The sequence below is a fragment of the Ciona intestinalis genome, unplaced genomic scaffold (genome assembly GCF_000224145.3).
Source record: "Ciona intestinalis unplaced genomic scaffold, KH HT000098.2, whole genome shotgun sequence".
NCBI lineage: Eukaryota > Metazoa > Chordata > Ascidiacea > Phlebobranchia > Cionidae > Ciona > Ciona intestinalis.
In genome coordinates this window covers 325,346-345,310 of record NW_004190420.2, presented here as the reverse complement: position 1 = coordinate 345,310, position 19,965 = coordinate 325,346, and the positions used below count along the sequence as shown (strand labels likewise).

At 34.6% G+C, this 19,965-nt stretch overlaps 5 protein-coding genes across 6 annotated transcripts in view; 1 reads left to right on the top strand and 4 right to left on the bottom strand.

Moving 5' to 3' along the window:
- The first annotated feature begins 472 nt into the window (after positions 1 to 472).
- On the top strand, positions 473 to 6,538 carry LOC100182232. Its single transcript, XM_002119989.4, has 10 exons — positions 473 to 573; positions 1,166 to 1,286; positions 1,681 to 1,843; positions 2,470 to 2,672; positions 2,782 to 2,898; positions 3,132 to 3,255; positions 4,165 to 4,207; positions 4,476 to 4,672; positions 4,930 to 5,174; positions 5,735 to 6,538. Exons 3-10 carry the CDS (start codon positions 1,693 to 1,695, stop codon positions 5,963 to 5,965), a joined length of 1,311 nt encoding a protein of 436 aa, XP_002120025.1. The 5' UTR covers positions 473 to 573; positions 1,166 to 1,286; positions 1,681 to 1,692; the 3' UTR covers positions 5,966 to 6,538.
- fta (protein) lies at positions 6,472 to 9,098 on the bottom strand. Of its 2 annotated transcripts, XM_009863123.3 has the most exons (8): positions 8,993 to 9,098; positions 8,493 to 8,578; positions 8,136 to 8,259; positions 7,978 to 8,068; positions 7,552 to 7,829; positions 7,430 to 7,492; positions 7,113 to 7,287; positions 6,472 to 7,043 (listed from the first exon to the last, which is right to left on the bottom strand). In XM_009863123.3, exons 1-8 carry the CDS (start codon positions 9,034 to 9,036, stop codon positions 6,942 to 6,944), a joined length of 963 nt encoding a protein of 320 aa, XP_009861425.1. In that variant the 5' UTR covers positions 9,037 to 9,098; the 3' UTR covers positions 6,472 to 6,941.
- LOC113475084 lies at positions 9,095 to 11,423 on the bottom strand. Its single transcript, XM_026838566.1, has one exon. It carries the CDS (start codon positions 11,399 to 11,401, stop codon positions 9,347 to 9,349), a length of 2,055 nt encoding a protein of 684 aa, XP_026694367.1. The 5' UTR covers positions 11,402 to 11,423; the 3' UTR covers positions 9,095 to 9,346.
- Positions 11,424 to 11,426: 3 nt separating this feature from the next.
- LOC100179943 (general transcription factor IIF subunit 2) lies at positions 11,427 to 13,950 on the bottom strand. Its single transcript, XM_002119358.5, has 5 exons — positions 13,772 to 13,950; positions 13,506 to 13,666; positions 12,936 to 13,120; positions 12,446 to 12,589; positions 11,427 to 11,894 (listed from the first exon to the last, which is right to left on the bottom strand). The coding sequence occupies exons 1-5, from the start codon at positions 13,909 to 13,911 to the stop codon at positions 11,751 to 11,753; spliced, it is 774 nt and encodes a 257-aa protein (XP_002119394.2). The 5' UTR covers positions 13,912 to 13,950; the 3' UTR covers positions 11,427 to 11,750.
- The window catches only part of LOC100184595, a 7,106-nt gene continuing 1,082 nt past the window's right edge, over positions 13,942 to 19,965 (bottom strand). Inside the window, exons 2-10 of the mRNA XM_009863138.3 lie at positions 19,149 to 19,315; positions 17,947 to 18,519; positions 17,443 to 17,566; positions 16,911 to 17,120; positions 16,481 to 16,626; positions 16,073 to 16,256; positions 15,382 to 15,595; positions 14,680 to 14,864; positions 13,942 to 14,328 (exon numbers count right to left, since the gene is read on the bottom strand). Of these exons, the coding sequence (XP_009861440.1) occupies positions 14,182 to 14,328; positions 14,680 to 14,864; positions 15,382 to 15,595; positions 16,073 to 16,256; positions 16,481 to 16,626; positions 16,911 to 17,120; positions 17,443 to 17,566; positions 17,947 to 18,519; positions 19,149 to 19,315 (1,950 nt within the window). The 3' untranslated portion in view covers positions 13,942 to 14,181. The remainder of the gene's footprint in view (positions 14,329 to 14,679; positions 14,865 to 15,381; positions 15,596 to 16,072; positions 16,257 to 16,480; positions 16,627 to 16,910; positions 17,121 to 17,442; positions 17,567 to 17,946; positions 18,520 to 19,148; positions 19,316 to 19,965) is intronic.

Genomic DNA, 19,965 nt, shown 5'->3' with positions numbered 1-19,965 from the left:
CCAGACGCGGTTGTCGGTAGCGGTGCGGATTTTGATCTTGCTGAAAGCAGTGTCACACCAGTCGGCGTCATACCGTGACGGCGTGATTTTCTCGGTTGAAGCAAAAGACGGAAAAGTTAAATCTACAGCGGTATCTGGGTGGTTTGCTGGGTGCAGAACCTTGTTTTCGTGGGGTATTTGGCTTGTCGCCGCGTTAACGCCAACCGCACAGTGGGTGTGAAGCACCCTGACGTTTCGAATGCTCCGCACCGCTACCCGCAACCGTCAACCGCGTCTGGTGTGCGGAGCCTATAAAATTTATCTTAAGTTATAAATACAGCAAACTTATTAAAACTTTTAAAAAGGCAAAATTTGTCCAAAACACATAATAATAAATATATTTGTACATATTCTTTTAAAATATGCATATTCTTTGCTAAGTTAAAACATTTTCTTGGTCTCTTTGCTTTGATTTCATATTTAAAATTCCGGGTGCCTTTTACCTGACGTAGGGGAATTCCCACTTTTGTGGTAAACAAGGCAACAAACATAAACAACACGGTTCATGAAATGTGATGGGTTCTGATTACGGAGGTTTGTAAATACAACACAATAAATAAGTAGAATGTAGTAAATAGTTAATATGAATGTATAAACCTGCACAGACCGGTCATTTTTGACTTTTATAATTCAGTAAGAAGACTTTAATCGTTTAACTACAAGTTATTATGCGTATTAGACCACTAAGCAGTTAAGCACTACTGCCAATGTATATTGAGATTTGAGTTGTAAATTTTTAAACGAGTTACATTTAAAAGTTCAATAATCATGTAATATCTCAACGTACAGTCATTCACTATATAAAAATGACTGGCAAGCATGTTTGTTTAACTTTATGCTCCCTAATAGGTCTACATGTGTGACATGAGGAAACCAAACCACAATTCTATTCAACCTGTGTTTACAGAGCAAATACTAACAGTAGTGATTAGTGTATATGTGGTTGCTTATGAAAGTTATCCATCAATTATGCAAACAACTTCTATTTACTGCCTTTCTTGCTTTTTATTAAATTAAATAATTGACTTTAACATGAGGTTCATACAGAACTTACTTAAGTTAAAATATTAAAGTTTTGTAATTTATATTAGGTGGAGTAGTTTTAAGCGTTTTTTATTTGTTGCAGAAAACAAATTTTAAAGATGAAAATAAAGATAAAAGTATGACCAGTCAATCATCAAAGCTATAGTTTGTTGATACAACAATATCTACATCAATTGACTTCTAGTTTAAGTACCAGCGCCCAGGTAATTGGGTAAATGGATTTAAGAAAAATGGAGAATGGAATTTATGGTTGTATTAAACATTACTTAAAATTATCATCAGATTTTAGCAGAATTCGATAGTGTTTCAGTTGTTAAGTTATTAACTAATTAATTTTAAAACACGATTGGAATACTTGGATATTATGTGATAAGAGTGTCCCCCCCCCTAACTATATATATTATTTTGGGAACCTTGTATAAAAATACGTATTAGTACAAATATATGTTAAGGTTGTAGTTTGAGTTTGGTGGTTAGTGAGTGAAGAACCTTCACTAGCAATAAACTATTTTTTTGTATTTTTAATAAAGGAATGAATCTGTAATTTACACATTTTTACAATATAGGCTATCATGTGTTCGTTATATAATATTCCAGGAGAGATAAACCATGACGTTGTCAGTCCACCAATCAAACACTTGGGAAAAGACGAGCCCTCGCAATGTAAGGAACCCAAACACTGCTCAAGCTTTGAAAAGATATTTGGACCTAACTTTGACAGGAACAAAGAAAAATTTGGCAACACACGGAAAGAACATAGGTACTTAGAAAATCATTTCAATTAATTATATTAAAATTAAACATTAATTTAATATTTATTCATGTTTCTGCACTTGATAATGGTAATTGTAGTAACTGGCCATTTCAGAATTAAGCTTACTGTACACAGTTTGTACATTGGTTTTCATAGAATTAGTTTTTTGTATCGTAGGTTCCCCTTCAATTCCCAATTTTGTTATACCTTTCGTACTTAGAGAACCCTTCATGTTTTTCTTTTGTTTTTACTGTTTTGGCAATACATGGATGCCATGGTAAACCATGTACTGACTCCATTTAACTCAAATCAGTAAAAGTAAGTTTCTCAGACCTCATACTTTCACTAGACTTACTGTACTATAGGGAGAGCAGTTTTATCTTATAGGGAAATGTGCATTATATAATGTAGTATAATAAACAATAGAAAACAGATTTTGAGTCAATTTATTACTGTCAGCATTAAACCATGTCTGTGTTACTTCCGCCAATTGATCAACTGCCTCTTATCATTGGTAAACTTTTCAGTATATTATCATAAATGTTTATATTATACATATATTTATATACATGTGTGCATGTATGTTAACAAAGTATATGTTCAGAAAGTATTGAACTGATCTATTTTCCAAGGTCGGAAAGGTCACCCCCCTTCTCCATACACATTTGATCGACCGGATATGGAGCATTCAGTCTACCAAGTTCTTAATGCTCACACCAACAAGACATCTCGGTTCAATAAAGCCCCAAGTTGGGTGCAGGAAATAAACGAAAAAGTGAAAAATCACAACGGAGAAGCTCCCATGTTTACTGAGCAGTTTTTACCGGCATATAAGGTAAATTTGAAGAAAACTTTTACATAAATTTTATGTTTACTTTTTAACCTCTTTTTTCACATTTTTCTTTTTTTTATATTTTTATAAAGTGTATTTATTTTATTCACAGCTAGAGCAGCACAGGCCAGAATCACGTCCGTTATCAGGAATATCAACCAAGAGTGCCCCGGTGGTGATTAATGGTGAAATGTATTATCGACCAAACAGAAAACACACATATTTACAGGTACATGTCAGTGTAAGCATTCATAGTTTTGGTATACTCATCAAGAACCTTTTGCAAAGCTAAAAAATTGAAAGTGGTAACTTGTGTATGTGGGTTTTAAACACGCATCTTTGAATTATTCTGTGCTCTCAGTTGTGTATACATCATAAAAAAGTGATATTTAACATTTTTGAGGCTCATCACTTTAATAACATTTCCCGAAATAACAATAAAGTAATCCATGTATACCACAGGCATCTAATCGACCTTGCTCGGCTAAGGATGGGAGGCAAACTCGGGCCAATAAATTGAAAAACAAACATCGTGCACAATCCATGACAGCTCTGCCTTCAAATGACACCAAACAACAATTAAAAAGTAAATATTTCGCTAGTTTAACTGGTTAGTTTGTTTAATATATACAGAAGGCAAGTAGGTCTAAGGCAGTCGAAACTTTATCCTATACAATTAGTTTTAGTGATTTTAGTTTTAATAGCTGTAGAACGTATTGTATAACGTAATACAACTTTATTATAATACACAAAAGGTTTATTGTTAAAAGTACTATGCTAACAGGCCAAATTTCACAGCAATTAACTATTAACTTATTTGTGTCATTTTTACAATTGATTAGTAATAGTTTAAGTTGTAAATTCTGGAGGTTAAAAGTAGTCAGAATAGTGTAGAAAATTATATGAATGTAACTTGCTTTATCCTGGTGTGGCCGGGAAACGCATACACGTATTCAGACATTTTGTCATTGTAACATGATATCTACAATGAACCTTTATTTATTTCCGCCGAACCACATATACATAGCTTACAATTACACTGGTACCCCAACAGCATTATTCATCCACCAAAATGGCAACAAATTTTTGACCTTGTTACAAAAATATATGTTTTCAAAAATAAATCTTCGTAAAAATGTAGTGTATCATATGACGTAACCTAAACACCGACAGTTACATCTTTATTTTTGTTTAAAGTTAAAACAATGACGACCAAGTAACTTGATATGGGCTGGGCATGGCAACCATCCTTTCAAACAAACTCCTTGCTTTGTCCTTTCTATTTTGAATCATAACAAGTGTAACATCCTACAAGACATGTATTATCAACTCCACACAATCTATTCATTATTTTTATAAACTGCTTTACAGACTTTATTAAACCTATACAACATGCTCGAAGTATTTTTTTATGAACATGACCTTAAATTTTGTTTGTCTCCACTACACTGTCTGGACTTTTATTTAATAAACCTCTTTTTTATAATATTTGCAGGGATGAAGGAGAAGAAGCCAATACCACTTCATCTAAGCCGAGAGTAAGTAATATTGAAATATATAAAACTATGAAAAATACTTTTGACAATTTGCTCCTTTCATAAAAAAACGACCACTAAAAGTGTAGCTGCATTTTAACACTGTTATCCCAGATGTTGTTCCATAATTAAACAAATTTACATTTACACCTAATCACCTATGATTGCATATAGGTGCTCCAGGCTTCAATAAAAAATTAATAAAAATCCGATTCAGGCTATAAAAACTACTTGGTTTTTCAAAACAGCATCACATATATTTGTATTTTAGTTTGCTCCCAATACCATGTCACACCGGTGAAACTCCTCATTCGTTTATCATCGGAGCGAGGTACAACTGCTCTAACTTCATGGACTCTAGATCATTTGCTCGCCTCGGACTTTACGTTCCTCGTCAGGATCCTCTTCGCACTTTCCTGAAAACTTACAAGGGGGAAGATGGGATTGAAGAACCAACGAGTGAATCAGGTACATGATGGTTTATTATTGTGGTTAAACAATTCCTTACCTTTCTCTTTTATTTCCAAAAGATGTGTTTAAGTCTTTCTTATTTAAAAAAAAAGTTGGTTCTCCACAAGTTTTTGTTGGTAAATTAGTTTTATGATTAAAACCTTTCAAACACCTTTATAATAATTAATAAACTGGTGAAATAAATTTATAAAATTATAATAACAGTTGAGAAAAAAACAAGCTTTTTTAACAAATCTGTAATTCCTTTATTTTAGACTTTGTTGGCTTTACCAGTGTAAGAGTTGGGGGTAGCAGCACTAAGACACAACCAAATATAGCAAGAAAGCCACCAACAGGCCAACGTATGCAACGTTCCCTACCCCCTCCACATGTACGTAGGGTGGTGCGGGAAGCTTGGCTTAATGGAGATTTGACAAACAACACTGAAACAAACCAGTCAAGAAACTCAGTTGTACATTATGCTCCTCAGATTGATAATGAAAATCTACCTAATTCAAAGGTACTGTCTGTTTTCATAGGGGTTTTAGGGTTTTTGATTTTGGTGGGAGAAAAATGTTTACCTTTAGTTGTCCTAAAAACATTAGAATTACAGTAAAATATATTGAAAACCATAGATACCATGGGCATTCAATTTTCACATCTCGGTCTTATCATATTATATTTTTCAAAATCTGGCCCATGCAACAGTAGTTAGCACCTTGACCAGAGGTTACAGGGTCAAGGCTCATTAATGCTACTATTGTAGGCGGATGTTTTCCTGGGCAAGACACTTAACCATAACTGTCCTAACCCAGTGGTCGCTAAAAATTTGTATATGTGGTAACTCGTAAGTGGACATGAGTTGTATGAAACAGAACATCCATGTTATAATACCTGTTCTCTCACAATGCGATTATAGAGTAAGTTACATTTAACGTATCAATGTAGATATGAGACAACCCACCACACAATTATAATGGAAGTTATAGTTAACGTATCAATATAGATGTAAGATATGCAACATAGTCAGCTTATAAACACTTAAGACAAAGTAAAATTCCATATTTAACTAATCTTCAGGTTGAATACAAAGCACCATCCACAACCCCCAGGAGCTCAAAGCAAGTTTCAAAATCCAAGCCTGGTTCAAGAAATATAAATATAACTGGGCAGCAAGTGAACAACGCTGTGTCAGAGAGTCCAGTCAGCCAACCTAGGTCCACACCAGGTGGCAGCCGAGCTTCGAAAGTTGGCACAAGTCCAGTCATAAGAAAGCGAAGCATTGAAGCAATAGTTCCATGTCCGGAATAAATTTTTGTTTACATATTTTTGTTAAAGAAGTGGGTTTTAGTTGCAAAAACAACAATCCACTGCCGTTCACAAAATGTTCCACCAGTGGCCCTCTTTGCAGTTTTACCTGTCTGGGTTTTTTTAACTTTCTTAGCATAAAATTACAGTTCTTAAAACAGTATGAAAAATATAAGACAGGCATGACGTACTTTACTATCCGCTTGCAATGCTAGTATGCTACACTATGAATTCCTGTTACCATGTACCGTAGTATGTTTAATATGCTGTGTATAATTAATGTACCTTTAAACATGAACTTACCTGGTTTTATAATGTAATTTTCCTAATACCGTTTCTGCAGAAACACTAACTTTCTACCTCAGTGGTCTTCTGCTTGCCAAAACACAAAACTAATGACCAAAATGGAACATTTTGTCTTGTAAGAATTTGCAGCCATATTCATAGAACTAGAACTAAATCTTTTAAACTACTTTTAATGCGGATTACACTTAACAATAACTAGCATACTTAAATCTGTTGTATTTGTGTTCACTGTGATTCATGTAACTGTAGTGCCAAATAAACTAATTCATTTATACAAATTGTGTTTATGCAAAACTATTGGTACAGTGGGTATTTCACTGTTTTAAGCACAAAATAAACAGAATTATCCGCAGATAGTCATTTGTGGCTCAGCAGCAGAATTGAATTGTGCAAGAGTCTAGACTTGACGGTATTATCTGCTTAACAACACAATTTTTTCGGGATGACAACTATAATCAATGTTTACAAAAAAGTATTTTACAGTCCTTGGATGAGAATGCATTATAAAAACAAGCAATGTTACCAACGACTTCAATTTACCAAAACTCAAATTAATCGTGGGCACATGATTTATTACAACAAAAAATTAACATGGGAAACAAGTTTATTTTTGCAGACAGCAGTGGCATAACAAAATGACTTGGTCATTGAAATTCATATTATACAGAAGACATCACGATTCGTTCAACCCATATTGTTTGTTTAACTTTTGATATATAAAATTCCAATATTTCCGGCGTATAGTGTCTGTTTCCTCCGCAAGTTCATGACATAACTAGAAAAACACTTTTGTAAAAATCTAGGTTGCAACAAATTTTGACATGAACAGTGCATTTGTGCATACCTCTTTGACTTTTGCCATGGTTTTTTCAATGTCACATTTTTTATTTTCCAAATCCTCCTCATACATGTCAATCAACATTCCAACCAAATATGGTGATTTTAATCCATCATCTCTCCATGTTGTTACACGATCTCGCAACTCTTGGCTCCAAGTCAAAGAACGATCACGTAAAACCCTGAACAATCAACCACCATAAAAGCTAAGTTTTATTCACTCAACTAAAACATTGTTAAATATTAAATAAAGGAATAGTTTATATGACATTCTTCGGACGTGTTCATACACTTTAACATTGATGACAAAAACAACTAAAATACCCCCGTAAGTAACTCCAAGCGCTTTCATTTTTCGTAGCAATGTCAATCTTTTTCATTGTGTACCTTAAAAAAAAAATTAAGATTAGTGGTCTTTGTATTTATTGACATTGTAATTTTCTCACTGTATCTCGCTATTGGTGATGTCATCAGTGAAACCTGTTGTATTTTCAATAACAAAATATCTCTCATTCCAAGCAGAGTTGTTCCTCATGTCCTGTTCAAGCAGCACATCCACAAACGCAAGTTCTCCGTCCCACAAATTAAATTCCTGGATTACCCATTGTCTATGCTGCCACGCATGGTAGTTTTTTTGGTCAAGATTGATAATTTTCGCCGTAAAATCAATCTCCTTTGAAGCATCACGACTCCATTCTACCAATGCTCTTCTATGGTGCCATACCTAATGTATTTAAACATCAAAATAGTTAAAAAGTGCACAAATAAACTACATACAAATGTGATAGAATATAGTAAAATCGAAAACTGAATTTATACAGTTTAAGGTATTAATATTTCTTAATTTAAAGACTGATTTGATTATCACTAACCTGGTAGTTTTTAGGTTGCTCCATAATAATATTGGCCAGAAAATCCATCTCTTCTGAAAGATCTTTCTTTAAATATTGTAGAATATCTCGTCTGTGAGAAAAAAGACAAAATAGAAATTGGAAAGCATTACTAAAATATAGTTTTTTTTATTGTTAACCTGTATTGCCATACTGTGTAGTTGGCTGGATTAAGTGAGATTGCAGTTTGCGTTAGTTCTAATGCACGTTCACTCTTTTCGTTACTGTGAAGAATCCCTCGAAAGTAATCGAAAGCATCCTTGACTGGAAAAGACAGAAGTAGGTTTTAAAGGGAATTATATGTTCTACCTAAAAACCTAAAGCAACAAATTTAATAATCACACCCAACACAATTTTTGGACATATAAAAACAACATAATTTTTAACTATAATATAACAGGAGCATTAAGAGGGGAAAAAATTATACATTACTTAAATTGTTTAGAATGTGTAAAAATAAAACAAATAGTAATATTTCCAACTTTACAAAGACCTACATTTATCACTGTATGCAATCTGTACTACAGGAGCAGGACCATCATCTTGAGGAACAGGTTTAACATCATTCCATTCTGCACGATCTCTGTAAGCATAAAAATACAGAATACTTCAAACATTTAAAAACATAAACTGATGAGATATTTACATAAAAAACTAACGATGAATAAATCAATGTAACTTGGTTTATCCTCGCTTGGCGGGAAAAATGACAGTTATTAAACACAGATGTTCTGTTTCATACACCTCGTGACCGCTTATACGAGTTATTGCTTATGTAACTTTGTAAGTATATAATGTTAGGACACTAACGCCCACAACAGTAGCAACGACGGGCTTTGAACTGATAACCCCTGAATAAAGATAAGCATGCTAACCAATTCTTCCACAGCGCCAGACTTTTTGGGCCCAAAAATGTAGATTTTATTTCTAAAACAAAGGTACAAACTATGTTCTAGGGTTTTGCTTAATTTAGGATTCCATGTTTGATATTTCTAACCTGTAAAACTTATAAACTTCCTCTTCATCTGAACTAGAAGACATATTCCGATGAAATTAGCAACGATTTTAATTTTTCAGTATTTACACATTCTATGATCTATTCTGAAAGGTGAAATTATATAAAACACAATTATACAACAGCAACCATGGACAGTGTAAAACTCAAATGGTGAACTGAACATATAGGAAAAGTAATAGTGTTGAACATTTTAATTAAGCTCCAAAGGATGTACACAAACAAGATAAATAAGCATGATTTCACTTTTGTACAGAAATTACCTAAGTTATTGACAGTAATAAATTGCATTTACACAAATAACTATCAGTAACCTTAATCTAATAGCATAAGAAATCAGGGTTTTGGAAACGTGGACGGAAAACCAGTGTAAGCCTGGACTGGATTGGCACACATAATTCTGTCATATTGAGATAGGAAATGGCTGTTATGATTCTCCACTCTGCCTCTTAGAATATTTGCACCAATAAATTTTGAAAGTTTAATCAAACACTCTTCACCAGCTGCAGATGTTAGCTGTACATCAGAAGACGCGGCATAAAATATGGAATCAAGGAATATCTCGATATGTTGCTTGAATGGCTTTTTCCCAATACGAGAAGCCAACACTGGAAGTTGCCTACACAGAGTCTCCACAAACACAATGTGTTGTGGGAAATGTTTGTAGGATAAAGCTTTTACTATATCAGGAATGAGCTTGGTGGAAACATCTGCGAAGTCACTTGCCAGCTCAGTGATGAAATACAAACATCCATCTGATCTCTCCCATGGCTCTGAAGGTCTTTGGAAGTGACAATCACTACATCCACCTCTGCTTCCTCGACCCATCTTAGGAGCTAGTGAACCGCATGAGTACATCACTTGATCTGTATGTTTCTTATCACGGTCACTACCAGTGTGAAGGTTTTTCACAACTCCAAACTGCGCTGGCTTTTTATCCAAACCAGAAAAATTTTCACTGCTTTCCGCTTGCTTGGAAATGCCCTGCAAGCCAAGCTTTAAATCTTCCACCACCTTTGACAACACACTGTCTCCATAAGCTTTCACAAACTTTGCAAGTGCAAGTGCTGCTCCTTGCCTTACAGATGCAATAGGGTCTTGCAGATTACCCCAAAATAAATCATAGAGAGAGCTCTGAATCGGCAGGGACTCATCAGGATATGAAAGAACAAAATTACCACAAGCAATGCAAGCTGCATCCCTAACCGGCCAACTGTCATCCTTAAAGCATTCCAACAATGCAGCAAGTAACTCTGGAACAAACTTTTTCACTGCTTCTTGTCGAATTTTAACTGCTAACTCTGAAATACAAGCACAGGCAGCTTCACGTACTGCATGGTTTTCTGCCTTTGTTGAGGATACGTAATATGACACAACATGTTCAATATTATCCTCCACAAGGTCCTTACCATGCCCACCAGATATAATGGCCCAGGTTTCCTGCGTATAGATTCTAACCCCATCTGCAATGTAGTATCGGTTTAGACATAACCTTGGTAGCAAGTCAGGAAAATATTCCTTGTATTTGGTCTTATCTTCGATACTGGTCAGAAAGTTCCTTGTAGCAACAGAAGAGGCAAGTCTGACTTGTGACCAGTTATCAGAAAGACCTTTAGACAAATGCTTGCAAAATTGACTACCATACTTTTGCAATGTATTGTTTGAATCTGTCTCCGTTTGGCTGCAATGAACAATGGCAGCAAATACATTGAAACCTGTTTCTCTTACAAAACGGTTGGTGTGTCCCAGTGCGGAGAACAGAAGATCAAGAAGATTCTGGGTGATAAAGGGAACGAAACCTCGGCCGCATCCTTCCACCATGCTCTGCAAACATTTCATCGTTGTTTCCAGATGCCTCCAACCAGCTGACTCATGAAAGATGCTCCCAGCATCTGATCCTGGACTGGAGGAAAAAGAAGACAATGAATCAGTATCGTTCATGTGTCGCTCTATGTCTTCCTCAAGCAGTCTAAGCAAAGCAACACTGCTCAATTTATAAATGTCACTTCCTCTCAACGAGCAAAGTGAGCCAAGAAATTCGCCTGCCTGCCCACGAACCCTAACCTCTGGATGCTGCAAGCAACCAATAGCAATCAACCTCAGCGACTCCACCTTTTCCTCTGTGATAAACCCATTTTTCACGCCAGCACCAGCATACTTCTGCACTACCAGTTTGACACCAAGCAGACACCCATGTGTCACCTCCCATGGCGTGAAATCGTTAATAGAAGAAAGCTGGTTAAAAAATCTGTCCACTAAATCAACTGACACTTTCTCAGTGTCTTCTTTCGCCAGGCGAACTTTTAGTTCAACAATTCCTTTGTCACGCTCCAATCTTTGCTTGCTCTGCAACAGTGCTTCCACTCTATTTTCCCACACAGAATTTTCCATCTTACACAGCCTAATTACCTACAGATCTGAAATAAAAAGCGAAAAATGTTTAAGAGTTGCAAAATACAAAGTATGTAGAAAACGGAATTTAATGAATAAAGAATAACAGAGAGAATAAGGAAACCTTCAATTCTAGCGATTGAAAACACACGATTTCTCAGAAAGCGTAATGTTTTAGCAAAGTTTTTAAGAATGTAAACTAAAAACCGAACACAAATCACAAGTTCCTCATATTTAATTTATCCTTTCTCTGAGCCAAACCAGATTGCAGAAAACCGACTTTCTGCTTCTCGTATAACGGCAGTACATTCGTGTTTATTATGTTCCTAATACAAGTCTATTGAAAATATTAAGAGGAGTCTATATCATCTGAATCTTCTTTTTTCTCTTCAACTTTATCGTGTCGATATTCTGGTTTTAGTTCCCACATGTGTCTATGGCCAGGATGCTTATTATACATCCCTATCTCTCGTAATACTTCCTTAAGGAATGGCTGTCAAAGAAAGTGAAAATGTTTAGTTTGTTGCGAGAATAAATGTTAATTTTATGCATTTAAATGAATGAAAGATGGAAGTATAATGAATGTAACTTACTTTATCTTCGCGTGGGTGGAAAACGACAGTTGTTAAACACTGTGTTCTGTTTCATACACCAAATGCCAGCTTACGAGTTACCAAGTAGGTTACTTTGTGGTTATTTATTTTTTATGGCTGATAATTTGGACAACCCATTAGTGACCACTGGGTTGGAGAAATTACCATTCATTGTCTTGCCTAATGACACATAGACTCACAGTAGCAACAAAGAGCCTTGAGCCCATTACAACTGGGTAATTTTCTTATTGTGTGTTGGTAGGCGAACTTCAAGTTATGAAACTGAGTTGCAACTTTGTGGGTGAAGGCCTCCTGGACAAATACGCCCATAAAAGCTGACAGTATCAAGCTTCGAACCCTATACCCTAAGGTTACTAAGCCAGTGATCCAACAATTTTGCCATACAATATGACAGTAGAGAAATTTCTTATATATACAACACATAACTCACAACAGGTTGTTGTGTTATATTCTGCAGATCTTTGATATTATAGTACTGATGTTTTTCAAAAGCATTGAACAAAATAGACTGAAGAACATCTTTGTCGACTCTCATCTTCTTTCCTTTCTCTTTCTTCATTGCATCATACTCAATCTAAACCCATTATTTAATAATAAAATAAACTTTTACAATAGATTAGGGCAAACTGTTGTACAAAGGTTGTTGTGCCATCAAAGCGAAGCTATTAACAAAAATTTATAAAAATGTTGTAGCTGTGTTATATGTTGTGTTATTACAGTTGGCAAATTTTTTGCTATAAAGCAATAAATGTATGTAGTTCAATAAAAAATTTGTAATACATTATTAACAATACTAGTAGTAACAGACACAAGTCCATTCAGCAGTGTAAAAATTTCACAAACCACCCACGAGCTTAACTTCTTTTTCAGACAGAATGTTTTCCAGCTTTAAAAAAAAAACTTTTAAAAATTATTCTCACCTGCTCTTTTATTTTTGTCACAGGTTTATATACAGTTTTTACAGCTTCTGCAAGTTGTTTGGTGGTTCTCTGTGGTTTGGAGGCCTCTATCATTTGAGCCCGCTTCAACTGCATGTAGTTATGACTGACAATTGGTCGACAATCAACTTTCTGAACCACTCGACCTTCCATAGCTCGTTTTTCACCTGCTTCCATGGATGAATTAATACAAGGATGACATTACTGACATATATACAGCATTATAGCAACTGGTTTCTGAAAATGTGACAGGACACATAAGGAATACACTTACTTTCAGCTGTTAAATAGAATGGTTATCACTTATGTTTATTTAAAAGCATTCTTAAATTATGGAAAGGAATTTATAATTTACTATTTAGCCACTAGACTTTATAAATTTATAACATTGTGACAATATTAGTGCAAGCAAATGCAGTATGTATGATAATTAAAAGTGATGACTGAAAGTGAAATATCATAACCAACTACAAACACTCGCTTAGTATAAGTAAATACATTTGATGCATCTACACCTTTCAACAACATCATAATACATAAAGTACATCTTACCTTTTTGATTGGAGCCACTGGTGGTGGAAAAGACGGCTAAACTTTGGCCACAAGTTCCCTGCAACACAAACTTGTGGTCTGTGGCAAGAAATTTTTCAGAGCTGTTGGCTTGCGTCAAGTTTTTATCCATTGAATACGTTACTTCAGCCCGCCCAGCATTTCTGTGATACAAAATGCTTTTACAATAACAACATGGTAAATTTAATGTAACAATTATATACAAAATCTGGATGTTATCTTTTTTTTCTGTTATGCATATGTCTTACTTTGTTATTCTTAGTTTTCCAACCGACATACCATCTGGAGCATTCAACCATTGTGTAGCCAGGTACTTGGGAACTTTGACGAGCCAAACATCATGCTTAGCACCACTCAAATCTAAGGTTTTATCTCCAGGATCAGTCATACTAAATATATATTTCCTAGCAAATGAAGTCTATAGTGAAATGAAAAATTAGCTTTTTACGCACCAGTAAATAAAATTCCTACGACAAACAAGAAATAGCGGGTTCTATATAAAAAGGGGAAATCATAAACAAGAATTTTAGGCTACCAACATTTAAAACTAGAAATTCACAGTGAACAAACATGAAAATTACAACGGAATGAATGACATTTTTCGCGACCGATTTCCTCAACTTCTTAGTCAGGCGTAGCTCAATATTTATTCAGAGTTTTATTTGTTTGAGTTTTTATTTGAAAATAATGAGCTGTTGGTATAAAGGTCTAAACATGAATGGTAGTCCAGGACTGTCTTGTGTAATTCTCTCAACAACTTCATTGACTTCGAGTGAAGTTTTGTTCGATTGTTCTTGTATGTTACCTGGGATTAGAATACATAGGTAAACATAAAATACATAAAGGTCAGGCAAGATAAATATATATTTAAGCTATTAAAAAGATAAAGCATTTTGTAAAGCACTTTAGAACAAAGATAGCGAACTATTATTTTGTTGTCTTAGGTATCAAGTTATACGCGAGACTTTAAAAGAGCAAAGCAGCTTCCTTTTATAAATAACTATACCCAAATAAAATGTGTTATTAAAAAAAAATAACAAGCTAGTTTAGTGGGTTTTTAATTTCACATCAAAAAGAGAAAAACATAAGAATGATAAGATATAGCGATTATTGAAATTTTCCTTTATAAAACTTGACCATGCGAATCAAAACTTACATGAAAAATAAATTTATCTAACAGATAATGAATCCAGAATATATTTGTCCTTGGTTTAAATTGTGACCATTCATTATCTAGCTCTTCTCGCATCATCCGATATATTTCGAATTGATAATCAGCGTCTGCATCACCTGTAAAGATGTCCGGGTCCTCCGCTAAGTCTTGGAACAAAGAGAGTTTTCCTGCAAAACAAGGAGGTGAAATTGTGGGGAAAATAATCAGGGTCCAAAGATAATGTATATGTCGGTACATGGCCTACCTATTACTTTCTATGTTTTTACAGCATAAACCTAAACAACTTGCCTTCTTCTACCTTCTGCTACACATGAAGACAAAGTAAAACAAGCAACTTAACACAGACCCCGCACCACAGGTGGCGTATAGGTAGATAAGGGTAAAAACTACAAATTCTATAATTATGGTTATTTACTGTATTATCTAACATGGCAATTGAGTTTTACTTTAATTTGAGAGACAGACATATCAATGAGATGTGAGAAGCAACAAAAATAATTCTAAAAAGTAAATTTGCTGGGGATAGCAATTTGGTCAGCATTATACTTTGCTTAAAGCTAGATTTTTGGGGGTAAAACAAATAAAATCGCACGTTTATTGAAACAAAAACAGACATTAATTTCAAAGTCTAATATACGAGCTTAAATATAGTAGCTTGAAGGTAATTTGATAACTTCATTATACCTTTACTCATCCTTGACAAAGTGAAGTCTATAATATGAGTCTGTACACCATGTAATGCGATGGTGTTGAGTTCACCATTGATGTCAACTTTGACCTTGCTTTCCTTGCATACTTGAACTAATATGTTTCCCCAATGCAAATCTCTATGTTCAAATAACAGTGTATGTTCAGCGAGTGCAATGGATGAGACAACTTGCTGAATGACCGACAGAGTCTGAAAGATGTTGAATTTTAAATATTGGAGCAAAATATGTTTATTGGATTTGGATATATACTTTTTTTACCTTTTTCTAATTTTACTTGCAAAGACAAGCTTAAAAAATCTACTTTGGCCTATTGCCAGAATTAAAAGACATAATGATTTGAAAATTAAAATTTTGTAACAGTTCATAAAGTTAAACTATGTGGTGCAACACCTGGTGCGTTTAAATTTTCAAAAGTCATCACACATAAAGTTATATTCCTACAAAGTCTACCCATCTTCATCATATAATATTTCTATTTTGTTTATTAATAAATATAACAATAACAAGGCAATAAACATCAATAACAAATTTTTGTATCTGGGTCGCAACGGAAACTATTGGAATTATATGGTAATAAAAAAATTAGGAATATTAAAACTACAGCATTAGGCAAGTTAACTCAAACTTTTACCACAAATTTTTTTTTAAATTTAAAGAATACACACCTGACCAGCATTACGGAAAGCAAAATGTTCCAAATCTACCCCACCATCATCATATTCAAACACAATATACAACTGTTGATCATCAAACATATCAGGACGATCATTATCGCTTGTCTTCTTGGATGCAAAAGCATCCCATGCTTCTATAAGCTCACATGGGTATTCTCCTATTGCACAGTGAACCCTATAATGATATGACACATTAAAATAAAACTTCCATGGGTCAATCACACTATTATCATTTTTAAAGCAAAACTAACTACTACATGTTGTGGGCATTTTCGCCAAGTTGCTACAATACTTAGTAGTGGCAGAGTCTATGATAGTGAATAAATCAGTAAATCACTTATGCAAGATTTTTCTTGTGAATTAAACGCTATAGTGGCATGTTTTCTTTGTTTAGGTTACCTGAACAACCGTATAAAGCCAGAGTTTGTGTCGTTCTCGAATGACAAACTGGATAGTTCACTTGAGCTGACAATCTCTGGCAAAATTTCACTGAAACTTTTTTGCTTTTCTCCATTGACAGCGAAACTGCCTTCAATGGGAATGACCTGGTAAGTATCAAATTAAACTATACGCTGGGAGGACTTGTGCTTAAGCTACAAAAGATAGAGCCTAAGATCCTATCAAAAAATGTATGTATTGAATAGCATTGCTATGCAAAGATTACGAAATAAAATTTCATGTTTGCCAATGCTTGTATGTTGAATTGATAAACACCCCAAAACCAAGAAAAAAACAAATATATTTTACCTCAATTAGTGCAGCTTTTTTTCAGCAGATATTCAACCAGTTATATACCCTATTTTGCGCTAATTTTATGCGATTCACATACCTTAACAGCAACAGGGTGTCCAGCAGCAGATTGACATTTGTAAACTTCTCCATAAATTCCTTCCCCAAGCTTGCTACACTTGGACCCAACAGGTATGATGTTTGCAAACTGACGTGGCTCTGTTTGTTGACATTCCGACAAAACTCGAGATCTGCTGCTTAACCTTTCTCTTATACTATCAGGTTTACTAAACGAAGGTTCTGGTTCATCCTGCACATAAAACAAGTTTTAAAAAAAAAATGTTACCGCTAAACAGATCCATATTTTTCTATTATAAACTATTTCTAAAGTTCTAACCAAGTCATAAACCTCTGGTTGATCCAAAAAACAATCTTTACCGCTATCCACCAAACAAAATGTGACTGAAAACTCCATTTTAAATTCATAAGAAACTAATTTGATGTAACTTAACCAGCATCACATGCAACTTAAACACCAATATGACATCATAATGTATATTTTTTGTCATAACAGTATCCACATCATTTTTTATGAATAACCACACACTGACTAAACATATCAAATTGCCTACCTCATCACTGGTGATTACATTTAGATTGCTGTCCTTTAACACAGGACTTGACATTATGTTTAGTCTGGATTGTTGTCTTGTACGGTTTAAGAAAGCAGGCGTGCTTGTTGTGCGGCAACTGGCACTGAAAGGTTACAAACATGATGATTGATTAATTAAATAATAAGGGACTGGGTAATTATATTAAATTTATGACCAGGACAAGTCTCACACTTTCAGTATGCAAAAAAAGAGGAAAAACTATATTATTTTCTCACAAGACATTATCAAGTAGTAAGTACACTTGCATAACAACATACACGGTGTCTTAAGTTCTAAAAAGCCCATCATTGATGAAAGTGAAAAATAATTATGTATATCAGTTCTTTGTTCAATAATATCTGTAGTCGGAAGCCCGATTTTACATTTCAAGCACCACTTAATATAAACCTACACCAGGTTAAAAAGCTCTAATTCAACCTGGTTTAAAAAGATTAAAAGACACATGCTAGTATAAACACTTACCCAGGCACGGGTGGGAAAAGAAAACTAATTGCTTCCATCTTGGTCCTTGATATTGAGTAGGGGGTCGAGTTTACTTTCTTCACCAAGGGCGTGGATTGAATTTTACCACAAATCTGCCACAAGTCAACAACTGAGCGTGAGAGTTCACCATTCCCCATGTTCGCATTAAAATCATCATGACCATGCAGGACAGAGTTTTGAAAGCAGGTTAGAGAATCATTCGCTCCTGGAATATCTTCAGCAAATGTGAATGTGGATATACCATCTGTAATCTTAAAGCTGTTGTTTCTTCGTTTCTTTCTACGACCTCGATTGACCTCAATATTTTTCATTTGCCTCGATTGCAGGATTGGGAACGAGAGTCGATTGGTCAGTGATGAATTAATAACCAGTGTTTCATTTGCCATGTTACTTTCTAATGTTGACTGGACAGGTTTGCTGTTGTCATCCTTCAAATAGTCTATAGTTGGTATCGTCAGAGTTTTTAAAGGTGGGGAATTTTCCTTCTCTGATACTTTTAACTTTTTCGATCGAACAGCAATGGGTTTTGACAAAGGCTTTGTGCTTCTGGCTCTACAAAACAAGTTTAAGAGTGATGGATTAGTAGGAGGAGTGATGGATGGGTTTTAGTTGGAATTAACTATCAAAAGTGTCTTGAAGCTGATCCTTTTAATCACCCATCGCTAAACGGTGTGGTCTCTTACTTAACACAACCTCTAACTCAGTTTAGTTTACCTTTTTATAATATATTTACTACCAGCTACAACATGCTTATATAAGCACCGATTTCACAACCGAAAGACACACAAATAAAATAACAGAGAGATAACTGCAGCATCTAGATACGTAACAGCATGGGTGATTGGTTTGGCTCCAGACCTTGCAGTTACGTTCCACAGCAGAAACTCACCCACACAAAACATATGTAAAAGGAATAGCAACACATACACTTTACATGCATGAGTTTGTGGCAGTTATATTTTCAGAATATTCCTATTTTGTTGTTATATTATATGTTATAATGTTAATAACACCTAAAATAAAGTCCGAGGATGAAGGAGTTTTTAACATATACCTATATAACAGTTTCATTATATCACATTTATAAACAACATAGCATTAAAACTCTATGTATATAAAAAAAATAATACTTCTCAAATTAAATTTTCTAGTAAATATAATATATCAAAATCTCATATTACCTTTTTCCCCTGGATTCCCTAACAGTTGGCATTTTTATCACTGCTTTGGAAGCAACATAACTTGTATTAATTTGAATGCTGTCTTCGGAATCTGAAAACAGCCCCTTCCCCTTAGAGAATGAAGGTTTAGCATCGTCTTTTGTTATTTTTATCCAGTCTGTAGTTGGCTGTACACAGTAAGATTAGTAAAAAACTAAATAACTTTAAACAATATGTTTTAGAGTGGTGGGTACAGCTTATTGAGCGTAATGCTGGATTCTAAGCTTATAAATGTATCTATATTGCAAACATCTTTGATTGCTTTGGAGAACGATTTGTACTTGCACTAAATACCGGGTACCTAATAAAACTACAGGTTGCGCGCGGTTGCAGATATTTTAGTTATTTCAACAAAAACCGTTCGAGGTATTAGACCAAAAGTTAGTTCGTTAAACTCGTATGTCCATTTTACATCTATTAGACGTGGCCGAGTAGCATAGTGTTTAAAATAACCAAAATATCTGCAACCGTTTGCAACCGCACGCAACTGCTTGCAACCTGTAGTTTTATTACTGACCCCTAAATACCACCTAATGAGGCTCTAATAATTGTTATTGGTCTTTGGGCATATTTTCCCCTCAAATCCGGAAAAAAAGGTAAAGACTTTTTAACAGTCGCAAAGTTCCAAGGGACAAGCGTTTTAGGACAACTACAATCAAAATTATTCTTTCACAAAAAACAATCAACTTGAAGGCATTTTAATATTATAATGTGGAAGTAGTGATGTTAATATCAGTCATATGTTTTGCCTTCTATACATTTAAGAATTGTTTTCCTT

Bases quoted from the DNA above. Each gene is read 5' to 3' on its own strand.
- LOC100182232 (XM_002119989.4), top strand. From the start codon at position 1,693: ATGACGTTGTCAGTCCACCAATCAAACACTTGGGAAAAGACGAGCCCT. The intron at 1,844-2,469 runs GTACTTAGAAAA...CTATTTTCCAAG, and splicing joins AACACACGGAAAGAACATAG to GTCGGAAAGGTCACCCCCCT. The intron at 2,673-2,781 runs GTAAATTTGAAG...TTTTATTCACAG, and splicing joins AGTTTTTACCGGCATATAAG to CTAGAGCAGCACAGGCCAGA.
- fta (XM_009863123.3), bottom strand. From the start codon at position 9,036: ATGTCTTCTAGTTCAGATGAAGAGGAAGTTTATAAGTTTTACAG. The intron at 8,579-8,992 runs GTTAGAAATATC...TTATGCTTACAG, and splicing joins GAAGTTTATAAGTTTTACAG to AGATCGTGCAGAATGGAATG. The intron at 8,260-8,492 runs GTAGGTCTTTGT...TGTCTTTTCCAG, and splicing joins GATTGCATACAGTGATAAAT to TCAAGGATGCTTTCGATTAC.
- LOC113475084 (XM_026838566.1), bottom strand. From the start codon at position 11,401: ATGGAAAATTCTGTGTGGGAAAATAGAGTGGAAGCACTGTTGCAGAGC.
- LOC100179943 (XM_002119358.5), bottom strand. From the start codon at position 13,911: ATGACTGATCCTGGAGATAAAACCTTAGATTTGAGTGGTGCTAAGCAT. The intron at 13,667-13,771 runs GTAAGACATATG...TTTGTATCACAG, and splicing joins GGAAAACTAAGAATAACAAA to AAATGCTGGGCGGGCTGAAG. The intron at 13,121-13,505 runs GTAAGATGTACT...CCATGGAAGCAG, and splicing joins CAGTGGCTCCAATCAAAAAG to GTGAAAAACGAGCTATGGAA.